At 40.9% G+C, this 12,812-nt stretch overlaps 1 protein-coding gene across 1 annotated transcript in view; it reads right to left on the reverse strand.

Annotated features, from left to right (window-relative positions):
- Positions 1 to 12,812, reverse strand: part of PDE1C (phosphodiesterase 1C) — a 283,365-nt gene that overhangs the window by 243,345 nt on the left and 27,208 nt on the right. The window contains exons 2-3 of the mRNA XM_026052316.1: positions 5,270 to 5,320; positions 780 to 951 (exon numbers count right to left, since the gene is read on the reverse strand). Of these exons, the coding sequence (XP_025908101.1) occupies positions 780 to 951; positions 5,270 to 5,320 (223 nt within the window). The remainder of the gene's footprint in view (positions 1 to 779; positions 952 to 5,269; positions 5,321 to 12,812) is intronic.

Consider the following 12,812-nt stretch of genomic DNA (forward strand, 5'->3'; position numbering starts at 1 on the left):
GAAGGGAAGGGAAGGGAAGGGAAGGGAAGGGAAGGGAAGGGAAGGGAAGGGAAGGGAAGGGAAGGGAAGGGAAGGGAAGGGAAGGGAAGACAGTTCTGCCACATTATCCTCCTTCTCCCTGGGCACACCAATTTTCACATTTCTATCACATATCCACGCTATGCCCACACAGCTTCTTGACCTCACTTCTTGGAGAATATTATTTCCAGAAAGCATGCCTCCAAGAAACACCTGACAAGGGTATGTTCACATCTTTAAATAAATGAGAAGAAAACCCAGTAATGGCTGTATCTCATACTCTACAAAAGCAGCAATCACTTGCTTGCAAGCCCCGGGCCAGAATCTCTCTCCCTGACTACAAAAATTAATTCCAGACAGTTCTAAAGACATTACATCAATAGGAAAATTTTAGCCCTTTCCTGCATCATCAAAACCTAAAGAGTAAGTCTCCATTACTTTCAGATGCAACAATACTGACCTTCAAAGACATCTTCATGTAACAAGCTGTCTCTATCAACCATTTTGACTAGCTACAGTATTTATATGTCCGGTCCATAATCTTTTAAGAAGGCTAATTACGTCTGAGAAATGAAAGACAACAGTCCTGCTGGTGTTATTTATGGCCCTCTTCCTTTACTCCTGCTCAGTACAAAAACCTTGTACTGCAGCATTGCAGACTCTTTCAATATTGATTTCTCCCATCAAGCTCACAGTGCAGACATCTATTTCAAAAAGACATCCTCTCAAGAATAAACAAAGCAAGCTCATATCCCTCAGACCTGAAAGATGTTTTCACCAGTGCTTCAGGACTGTCCACTGGTGGCAGTTCATCTGCCAAGATCTCCTCCGGAGGTCTGGGGTCGCTGATGATGGTTGGCTTCGGCCTCTCTTTGAGGTTGCCAGTGAGGCCACCGATAATGGTGTTCCACAGGCAGTTTTGTGATTTAGAGCCTGTAAAAACAGAGAAGAAGGAAAAAACACAGACACACTGTCAGGTCTCAGAATAGCCTGGTAAATGCAGAAGATTTCTTTTCACTTTACCTGTGCATCACAGCAAGACTAGGTCTGAAAACTCTAGACTGGAATAGACATTACTCTAAGTGGGAATAGACATTAACATTCAGAAGGTCATTTTAAAATCCCAACTCTAATGTCTCCCTTAAAAAGATCTGATAATAGAATATGACGTTTACATGTGTCAGTAACAAATTTCCGCTTCATATTATATTTAGGCTTCTCTTTATCATGTATTGGCATGACAGTAATTTATACCAAAGAACTAACAAAGAAACTCAACATGTTAAATCATACAATTGACTTGTTAAGACTAATTAATGATTATGTAAAATATTAATAAAGGGCTAGTATAAGGAAACAGATTTATTTCCTTCTGAAATGACAGTTTTTCTCAGTAGATATTCAAATGCCAAAATATTTCTATGGATGATCTTTTTGCAGTTATTTATAAGTGTCACCAAGTGCCTTGTGACTGTCATTCAGGAAACTCATCTTCTCCTCTGTAAGTCTAGCTTCCCTGACAAAGCACAATTAGCACCTTTCAGTTAGATCTCCTCCCTGCCTTTGCAGAGAAAATATGAGACTTACATTTCAAATAAATTTAAAAAAGTCTCATGTTTGCAAAAATGTCCAAACACCTGCTGATTAAGACACTTTTGAAAATCCCAGTCAGAATCTTTGTCATATTCTAACTTTTAACCATTACAGAAAATATACAGGGAAGTTATCAGATCCTAAGAAAAGCAGGTAAATACTGTTTATTAACTGTAATAGTGCCAAGAGACTTCCCACTACAGAGGTACAACACTGATCTTCCTGGATTTCAAAGCAGTAAGATACACCTACTGTGCTACTAGTCCTTTTCCAAGGATTCTTTATTTTTCTGCAAAATAAAAAAAAAAAAAATCTCATAAACCAGCATATTTCCAAAGCCAACCACTCATAAGAGACTATACACCTAAGACTGAAATATTTCCCTGCTACTCACACTTAATTGTTTAGTAGAGATGATGAACCTAAGTTTCTGCAAAAGGGCACAAATTTGTTTTGCTATTATTTTTTCTTTGTTTTCTTAGCAAATATTGCTTTATAAGGCCTGAACTGTATAGAGGCCTATTAATGTATATCAGCAAGAATCCTCATTTATCTGTTTCATTCCAAAATATTTTTCAGTTTAGTTGGCCAGGAAAGCTCCCATATTCATATGCTTCTCTGTTCTTAATTGTCAGCAGTCATTTAATATCCAAGAGCTATATTCACACAGATTTACAGGTAGCCTTGAATTCTGTGCTATCATAACTAGATAAATACATGCACCAATTAGTCTAAATTGCAGCCATATCTACACAATGGCTATAGAAATTAGTTCATTGATAATTTATCGTTAGGCATTCCAGGAGTTTCAATGCTAGGGTAATACCACTGCTTCAGTACTAAAAAAAAAAAAAAAAAAAAATCAAATTTCCTAATATTTTTTATATTTTTACATTTTAGTCTGCCCATGACATGCCCACAGTTAGGCTTAGCTGATGTGTATTCAGCAGATGATTGTTTCTGGGTAATGGTCCTGCATGAAGAGCCGTCCAGCAGAAGCTTCCCACTGCCTAGAAGGTGGAAAGCTGAAAGCTTTGAGAGCTTAAATGCCCACAGGTGCGGTCAGAGCTGCTCAAAGACAGTTGACACTGTAGCACTTGTAGCAGGAGGACACAGTGAGATACCAGGCACCATAACCACTGCTAAGGGGAGTAGTTCCTCTAAAGTTCAAATTCTCCTAGATGAACAGCATTTTGACATTTAAGAGTACAGAAAATTGCTTAGCCCCAGCACTAGAATGAATAACTCTTAATTCAATTTTAATTTCAAATCACTGTGGTAAGTGTAAACATTTGCAAAAATGCTTTTCCCTCGTTTTATTGTACCCTGTCAAAGATGATTATAGCTGAGATAGAGGCAAAAACTAGAGACCTGGGTGTTATTTAAAATAGCAGAAGTCTGCTTAAGAATCTGTGGTATATTTGCTCTGGTAGGTGCTCAAATACACTAAAACTTTGCTGCCCTGCAAGCCAAGTTAACAAGATAAGGATACAGACTCCATTCCCATTGACCCACTTAACCATAGCAGCAGCTTTTCCCCCTTCTTTGCTCCCTAAAGGAAAAACATCCACTCTCCAGAGAGCTGTTGGATAACAAGGTAGACAAGGCTAATGTGCATTTTTGTAGCCTGCATTTTGTGTTTGGTTGCATGCACAGAAAGAAAGCTATTCCAGGGAACTGAGGTCCGCAGAAAAAAATGAGTGTGCTTTGCTAAGCGTTCAGTGACAGCCTGTGATCCCACTGAATTCCCTACGAGTTTACCATTGACCTCAAAGGGCTGGTTGTTACAGAGCAATAGAAATCCTGCCCTCTTCTGTGTGGATGATAAAGTCAGTAGTTGCTTTTATTTTCATAGTTTAAGCAAATGTGAGAAGCTTGATCCTAGGAGACACCCAACCCCTGTTTTTTGACCCAAATGAAAAGTGTAACAAGAATGTTCTCTGACTTATTTCTGTCCTCAAACGCTGCTGCAGCACTTTCTGCCATTCAGCTAGCTTGTTTTTCAATGTTCAATCTGTACCCCAGTGTTTGTCCAGTGAAAATATGTGTGGTTGATTACGGAGCTTTCTCAGTATAAATCTGGGGCTCATCCACTTAGCTCATTCACACGTACAGCATATGCCTACGACATGTCCCTCCTATTCGTAATGCAGTTCCCATTCTAGTTTTCCCTCTCCCATTCCCACAGAATTATGACCTTATATTCCTGATGCTCACACAGCCATTATTAGTGATATGCTGTGATACTTATGTTGCATCATGAATTCTCAACCTGACTCCCAGATCACTAAATTGAACTCTTTTCAGTGAATGTCTTATACTTCAAATTATCTCCCTTCATCCCTTTATCATCCATGTCTTTGTGGCTATCTCCAAAACAAGCTTATCTGAATGTTCCTCTCTGCACTGCATTTCTATTACTGCCAAACAGCCAGTGGCCTCCGTCTCACCTCCACGCTCTAATCCCCTGCAGTACAAGGCTGTAAGATGAGGTGTTGCAAAGTAGTTTTCTTGTGCTTTCATTTAGCTTATAGCCCTCTACCAGTCTGTTCTCTTCCATTTAGTGCAAGACACCTGTAACTCTGCAAGGGAGGCTTCTCTGGCTGGTTGAGAGACAGGATAAAAACAGGAATAGGACCTGGTTATTCCTGTGTCTCAGACCTGCTCCCTATACAACCTCATCTCTCTCTCCTCAAAAATCATATTCTTGCAAATGTCAGATTCTGCACTGAAATGCCAACTTTGTTCCAAATGTGCTTGACTTCTACATTATACTTGACTTACTGGTTGTGTGGTATAGCAGCATGAAGTCCTCATATTCCAAATAGGCAGGAATAAATGGTATTTTGACACAATCTTCCATCCCTGTGCCATTTACTTAGCAACTATAACAGGCAAAAGGCAAAGTGATAAAGAAGTTCAAAATGTTTACATTTGCATTGCTCTTCTTCGTGACTTTCTTTGCCCTATGCACCTGAACCAAACAAGACCCCTAATAGGAATAGAGCCCCTTCCTAAACTTTGTCTACAAAATTGTATAGTCACACTAATCTCTCTCGCTTTGTATGCCTTACCTACCTGGGTGAAGCATGCTCAGACTGCCATCCTGTGACTGTGTGAAATACTGCACTGTAAATTCTTTGGATGTTTTGATCTGCACCACCCAGGATGATGCAAAATGCTCCTCTTTAATGATGAGGACTTTCCAGTGCTAAAGGCTAACACAGCATCATGAAACTTCACGTATGATGAAGACAAATTCCCATCTTCCTCCTCCTTCCTACATATTGTCACGTGTTTCTAATGATCCATTCATGCTGAGTCGATGCAATGCTAACAGATGCACCCCTTTATTTAGTTCAAGCCCAGAGCACTGTTGTTTCAGACCACAAACTACCTTTAAATTCCCAACATGAATTCCCCATGTGAAGCAAAAGGTGATGGAGGGACTACCAGCATATTTAAATACACTCTTAGCATGCTAGTTTTAAGACTTGAGCAAAGTTTCTTTGTAGTCTCTGCAGTCAACTTTAACTAGATTTGTGATGCATGTATTTTTGCAACTTCTCATGCTTGCGACCAAAGACAAAAGTATAGAAGTATATAGAAGTTGAAGTTAGAAAATAAAAAGCAGTTAAATTAAAAAACTCTTACTTACGGGCAAATCGTGAAAGTGGTCGTGCATTTTTGTCACCTGTCTCGTTTGCAACTGAAAAGAGAAAATACAGAGAAAAAAAAAGCATTAAATCTACATGTCATATTTTAAGATTAATGATAATACTTGTGCATACTAAGGGAAAAAAAGTAATAGCATTTGGATATATTTTTATAAAATAGCATACATATGTGTATATTTATATTTTTCTGTACATAATACACACACATAGCTGTAATACTTTTTTAATGCCACCAAATGTATTACTTTGCAAGCCTGTCCAGCTGAGCTTTCAGAGTTAGCAGGGCATGCTATAGACACACATTCTCTTGTTCCACATTATAGATGACTCATATAATTGCTCAACATTTAAGGATTAGCCATTAATTACATATAGCAATATATGGTTATAGTAATCCTTGCTAATCCTGTTTTCTAATATAGTTTGCTTTCCAAATCCTAAATAAAACATCACTTTTTTTTTTCCCACTGTTATTGATTCTGGTGAGGAAAAGTAAGGGGTTTGTTCCTAGATAAGGGGATTCCTTAAGAGCCTCTAGGCTCATTTAAAAAGCAATCAAAGGACATATAAATATATATTTTTTTATTTTATATATATTTAAAAACCTACTTTAAAAACAAACATGCACAAATCCTGCATTTTTCTGCCTCAGATTCATACTGGCATAAACTTCCCCCTCATTTATGTGACCCAGTAGGTACACAGTTAGTCAAGAGCAGAAATGGTTCTCTGTGGCATTCTCACTTTATTAAACTACAGGAAGAGAGGACAGTTTTCAAGGAGATGAATTACCAGCATTACCAATGACTTTTGTTTTTTATACAGCTAGAAAAATCACGAGGAATAGCACTGATGGGCAAAAGACTTTTTTTCGATACACAACTGAGACATTCCAGAAATGAAGGCAAAATGTGAGCAGAAATAAGGTTTACGGGTTCCTATCAAATCCACCCTCTCTGACCACTAATGGAATTTTTGTGGCCCCAAAAGGCTTTTGAGGAATTTTACTTCTTCCAACAATCCTTACGGTGTCACTCTAAGGTTGGTTTTGCTTTTAAGACCCGGTGCCAGCTCAGCTTTCCCTACCTACTCTCCCATCTCCACACTGGATGCAAGCGGCCCTAGCGCTCACTGCGTTAGTGAGCGGGTTGGCTGCATCATTCTGCTGATACCAGCCAGTAGATGGGGCCCAGAAAACACGTCGCTTCCCCAAGGTGCTCTGGCAGTTCTGTGCTGGAAGCGCATCCGAGCAAGAGAGAGTTTTCCCTAGCTCTGGCAGGCCCAGCATAGGGTCTGCAAAAGCCCTTTTGCAGCAGCAAGACATAATGGGAAATTCAGTTTTTCAGGGTTACAGGTCCTCTTTCAAGACAGAACACAAAAGATCAGAGAGATCCTACAAAAACAAACCAAAAAAAAAAAAAAAACACCAGGTAATTTAAAAACTCAACTTTTTAACTCTCTCAACCAAGTAGCTCATTTGCTGGAGGCGCCTCACATATTCTCTTTTCCCAGTTTTGGAAAAGTTTCAGGATCAAATCTGCCTCTGCAGGAGGTGACGGCAGAGTGATGGAGCATCCTCCATGCGGCAGGAATGAAAAATGCTGGAGCAACTGAGAGGAAAACACTGGAAAATGCTGTTGTAGCCAAGAATAGATCTCAGGTAGCCACAGCAGCCACACTTTGCCTATCACACACCATCTTACTCTAGGTGCACGGAGGAAGTGCCTGGAGGTCGGGACCCTTCTGGGACCTCAAGCGTCTATCTGATCACAGCAGAGGCTGGGCAACCCCATTACATGCACTCATGTCTATGTCCAGTGAATGGTTAGGGCCTTTTAATGTGCTAGTCTCCCCTTAGAGCATTTCCCCTGCTCTGGTGGCAATGACACTCGCTGGTCACCAGGAGCTTGAGGTGCTCACAAGGTCTTGATTCCACCCTCCGGCTGCACGAGAGTGCTCCACCCAGCACCTGTGTTTGTTTGGGAAGCTCTGCTCCCGGAGGCACAGCGTCCAACACAACAGGTGTCAGTAATGTCTTAACAACAAAAAAAAACAAAGGATTTTTTTCGGTTCCATGCTGCATATGTTTGTTTTCAGTTGTCGGTGCTTCCCAAACATAAGGTTGTGTAATATACAGAGCAGTGCCCTTCCATCTGGTGCACTGGCATCCAGAGCAAAGTGCAAGTGGAACAGCAAAGCAGGGAGCAGCAAAGCAGGGAGCAAGCACTGTGCATGATGATCCTGCTTTATTCATGAGATTTCTACTACACCCGAGCTAATGACTGCCTAGGACTTGTACAGGCTCTGTGAGGTGTGAGGACTCATTTAAAAAGGGAGGGATTCACAGGCAGAGAGTGAGGAGCATTTCTGTACTTGCTTTGTGTGAATTATCAGAGAGGATTTCGCTCAATACACTTTTTACTGTGGAAAATTCACTTATATTTCTTAACACCTGTCCTTAAGTTCTTCATGGCTCCGGAGAATCCAAGACACCTAAGTAGGTGACACGTGTAAATGGGAAAAGCCTGCTTTTCTCTAGAAGGCTTGAAGAAGTCTTCACACTTTCATGAAGTTTGTTAGCAGCAATAAGCTTGGGGGAGAAAGTCGTGTTAGTTAATGGAATTTGAGAAAGATGTTGAGTTTCTGAGACAGCAAGGCACCACCCACAAAGGACATCTCGGGTATTTCTGAAGATTTCAAATGCTCATACTGCCTTTGGGTGTCCTTATTTTTCAGCTAGTTGCTGTACTTCTATGTTGTAGCCTAAGCTGATTTTGATCTCTGATTATGTGAGACTATCAATATAGAAACTTCAGAAATATTTACTTCATGCTTCTAAGTGGATAGCACCTTCTTCAGTTCCTGTCCAAAGATCTTTCACAGAATCTTAAAGGTTGGAAGGGACCTCTAGAGATCATCTAGTCCAACCTTCCTGCTCAAGCAGGCACACCCAGAGCACGTGGCACAGGGTGGCATCCAGGTGCGTTTTGAAGACCTCCAGAGAAGGAGACTCCACAGCCTCCCTGGGCAGCCTGTTCCAGGGCTCTGTCACCCTCATAGTAAAGAAGTTCCTCCTCACCTGGAGATGGAACCTCCTGTGTTTTAGCTTGCACCCATTACCCCTTGTCTTATCACTGGCCACTACTGAGAAAAGCTTGGCCCCCTCCTCCCTGCATTCTTCCTTCATGTATTTACAGATGTTAATCAGATCCCCTCTCAGCCTTCTCTTCTCCAAGCTGAACAGGCCCAGTTCACTCAGTGTCTCTTCATACGAGAGATGCTCCAGTCCCTTAATCATCTTCATTGCCCTCAGCTGGACCCTCTCGAGAAGCTCCACATCTCTCTTGTCCTGGGGAGCCCAGAACTGCACACCGTACTCCAGGTGCGGCCTCACCAGAGCTGAGGAGAGCCTCCCTTGACCTGCTGACATAGTACTAAGTAGTACTATGTTTTTCATATGTTTTCATAGTACTAAGCCACACACAGTAGAAATTATGGAAGGAACTAAGTCTCAGTGAGGACTATAGCAATGTGTAGATATTTTGTAAGCAATTAATATACCTTCAGAAAGACAGCTGTGAAATACAGGGAATGGACAGTAATTACACTGTTAGAATGAAATATTTGCATGTTGGTCACTTGCTCAAGCAGACAGTGAAATGCCAAGGCTTAGCCTAATTCCTTACACTTCAGAAGTGCTGTGTCATATCAGAAGTGCCTGGAAATCTCAAGAACCTTTCATTGCAATTATAGAAATATGTTTACGGGTGCAGCCAGTTCTTCAATTAATGTGGATTACTCACATTTGAGTTCACCATGTATCCACTGAGAGCCTTCGGTAGCTTTTTACTTTTTAATGTTTGTGCTGTTGAACACTTTCCTACAGCTTGCCACCCTTTGGTATAGCAGGTATCCATTTCACCAATAGGTCCCCCTCAGCTACTTCAGCTTTCAAAGGTTCTTCGGCAAATTTTTAGCACAATGCAAAGATACCACATTGTAGTAGTGACTCACCAAGGCTGACAGACTCAAACAATAACACATCTTCTATACTTTGTCGTTAAATAGGTGAGAATGTTTAAATAAAAAAGAAATATTTTTTTTTATCTATCAGTAAACATGTTCTTTAAAGGAGAGCCTTTAATCAGCCAAAGGTCAGATGAATTTAATTAAGCTTCAAAGCAGCCACGCTACTAGTAAATTTGTCATGGTTTTAGAAAAAGATAAAGTACATTAGAGAAGGAGGAAACATAAAGGTAAGTGCCTATTGAACAAAGTCTGCACAAACTCTTCACTGAGATTTTTTATTTTTCCAAATCTGTATACTTTGTATAGCAACCCTGTAAAAACCTCCAAATTGCCCTAGACAGACATGTAGCATTTTATGCCCAGATAATATTTTCCTTTAATACTTCAGACAGACAGAAAGTGGTGACTGCTGAAATAACTGTATCTAGCTAATTTATACAGAGTAGGAGCATTCCTGTAAAGTGCATTCTTTTTTACTATAAAGTTAATAAGTGTTACATAAAGTTACCAAACTCCTTTTTAAAAGCAACTTTTTTTTCTCATTCATTTTATATTAAAAGACTTTCCCAGAACCTAATTACTATGTGGGTTTTGACCTTTCTTTTAATTTCCAGCATTAGCTTATTCACACTCCATTTATATTGATTTGTCCTTGCACCAGCCATCTCTTTAGAACTGATTTTTCTCATGCTTGATCCTCTGAATCTAGCCCCAAATTCCCTCTTCAAACATTCGCTTTAGTGAATGACTAAAACCACCATGATCTCCTACTTTCTTCTTACAGAAGAGGCACGTTCCTACCTCTCCACCTTTACTGAACATCTTCAGGGTTGATTCATTTTCATAGAAATTCTGTATGCAGACATCCTACGAGAGGCCTTACGTTGTCTGCTGCACTGGCCTAACTACTTATTTCTCTACTGGACATATTTTTTTTCTTAATTAGTCCCAGGGTCTTCTTCACAGCTGCCACACATTAGTTACTCTGTGACCTGTTGTGATACCTCCCTCATATCAAATTAACAGACTCTCAGTTCACAATAGAAGATTTTGTTACTAAGTCATCATGTTTACTCTTTCACTCTGTACTGTTGAATTTCACCCCTTTCTGGTAGTCTAACCCTCTAAGTCATCTGGATCCTACTGTTAGATATTCAGATTCTCCTCTGTCCTGGCGTAATCCAATTGAGCAATTAACACGTTTTCTGTGACAGTCATTAACAAAAATATTAAACAAAATCAATACTGCACGAAGATCAGAAGCACCAATAACACCAAAGGAAGGCTATTTGGGGGAAGGTTGTGATCTATTCAGAAGCCACAGTTCCTGAAAGAAAATCTACCCTTGTGGCATATTGGGTCCAAAAATGAGATCAGAAAAATCTCTGCCCGTACAAATAACACCATATGCAGTGTCCAGGTAGACAATTCTACTTCTGAGAGTTTATACCCAATACTGTGGCACTCCCAAGCACACGAGCCATTCAGCCAGCGGGCACATGGTTGGGCTGTCGTGTTTTCAGAACCCTTTGAGAACCCTCTCCACTTGAAGAGAGACTGAGTTGGGCCTGGAAGGAAGGTTGGACTGGATGATCTCTAGAGGTCCCTTCCAACCTCAACCATTCTGTGATTCTGTGAACCCTTTGGTGTTAGTTGGGAGAGTCTTCTGCAGAGCGGCACTGAGCCCTGGTGCCACGCAGGAAACGCCAGCTACCTGGCATGACTTGCACTGCTTATGCTGTAGACAGCAACAGTACAGGTGGCAAAGTCACATCCTCCAAATCACAGCAGCAATGCCACGAGGCTATTAGAATATGCAGCACCCTAAAATTTTGCTTGTTAAAAAGTATCAGATAGCGGATGACTTAACTCTTCATCTGAAGATTCTACTTAGTTACTACAACTAAGCAATAAGTAAATCATACAGATAGAAAAGACGCACTATATGCCTCTTGGATTTAACTTTTGAAGCTCACAAAACGCTTTCTAAACATGAACTACTTTTCAAAATACTGATACCAGGCAAGCAACTAATTCTCATTTACAGCCAATAACCAGGAGGCATATTTTACCTAGGATTTCCTGAAATAACTTCCGATGGATTTTTATTGATGCTGGTCATCTTGCAACTTCAACATGCACCACAAATTGCCCTCCTTCAAGGACTAAGAGAGAGACGCCGTATGAAACCAATGAACCATTCAGGTTATGACAGGATCTTACGCTGCAGAGTAATTATATCTGTGATGGGAAACCTGTCGCTCTGGTGGAAAACGCTTTGTTCCCTCAGGTAACTTGAGATGGCTGCTGCCCGTCTCTGAGGGCACCCTCACTCCAGGTACAGATGTCAGAGCTTCTGCAGTCACCGAGAGCCACAGAAGGGTTTGCAAAAGTGTAAGTCAAAGTGCACGCAAGGGAGTTGTAACAGAGAAAGCAACGAACAAAAAAAAATCTATGGAAACAAAAAATTCCACCTATGTTATACACTACTGAGCATCAGCCAGCTCACGCCTTGCAAGATCAGTCAGCACCGAACTTGCAGATTGAGGCCCTGTTAGCGCCCAAAGGAAGAGGTCTAGGTGCTGGACCTTGGTTAGAAATGAAGGAAAATAGAAGCAAATATCAGCATGTGGTTTCTGAACTGCTCCCTGCAGCAAGGCCCATGTTAAACATCTTTCTTCCTTGGAAATTTGAGAAGCAGTCATATTTAATCTGTTCAAGCATCACCATACAGACATTCTCCAGGTTTACAGAGCATATAGATCTGTTTTTAAAGCCCCAGGTTTCTTCCATTTCCAACCCCTGCCCTGTCAGTCTTCAGAATACAAGAGAAGAGCAGCCTGGTTTCTCTGGAGATATTTACAGATGCCAGTACATTGCTGTGCCTTGGGCACACCCCGCCACCAGCACCCTGTGATGGGACCACAATGGCCTGCAAACAGCTGGAAAACGGCTGCCTGAAAAGTTGTGAGACAGGAGATGATGGAAGAGGCATGGCCATAAAGCTTTCATATGATTTAGCTTTCCATTAACATGTCTTTTTCTATTTGGAAGTGGCCAGGCTGCAATAGCTCAGATTTCTTACTTCTGGTAGATCCAACAGACAGCCTGTTGCAGCAAACCTACTGATATATCTCTGTTGAAGGTAAGTATACATCTAGAAAGCATGGTCTTGGTCAGATATTTCTGTGCAGTGAACCTAAGGCAGGTGGATGGAAGTCACAAGCCATGGAATTTTCTGAACAGGATTCTGCCCATGAAGGCTATGGTGAATTCATGCTCAATTCTATCAGCTAACTCGTCTTATAACTGATGCCACTGCCTAAAGCACCCAGATGTACAAAAGGTGATAACCAGATGCAGCAGGAAAACATTTTCCTGACGGACATAGCCTTGCCACCAGCTATCTGCTGTCTTTGAGCTGCTCCTGCTTTACCTCCTCCATTGCTCATCCTGGTCTCCTGAACCTGTAGCATTTGTGTGGAAATATAGTCA

This window comes from Nothoprocta perdicaria, unplaced genomic scaffold (assembly GCF_003342845.1).
Source record: "Nothoprocta perdicaria isolate Ctin4 unplaced genomic scaffold, notPer1 scaffold_87, whole genome shotgun sequence".
NCBI classification, from domain to species: domain Eukaryota; kingdom Metazoa; phylum Chordata; class Aves; order Tinamiformes; family Tinamidae; genus Nothoprocta; species Nothoprocta perdicaria.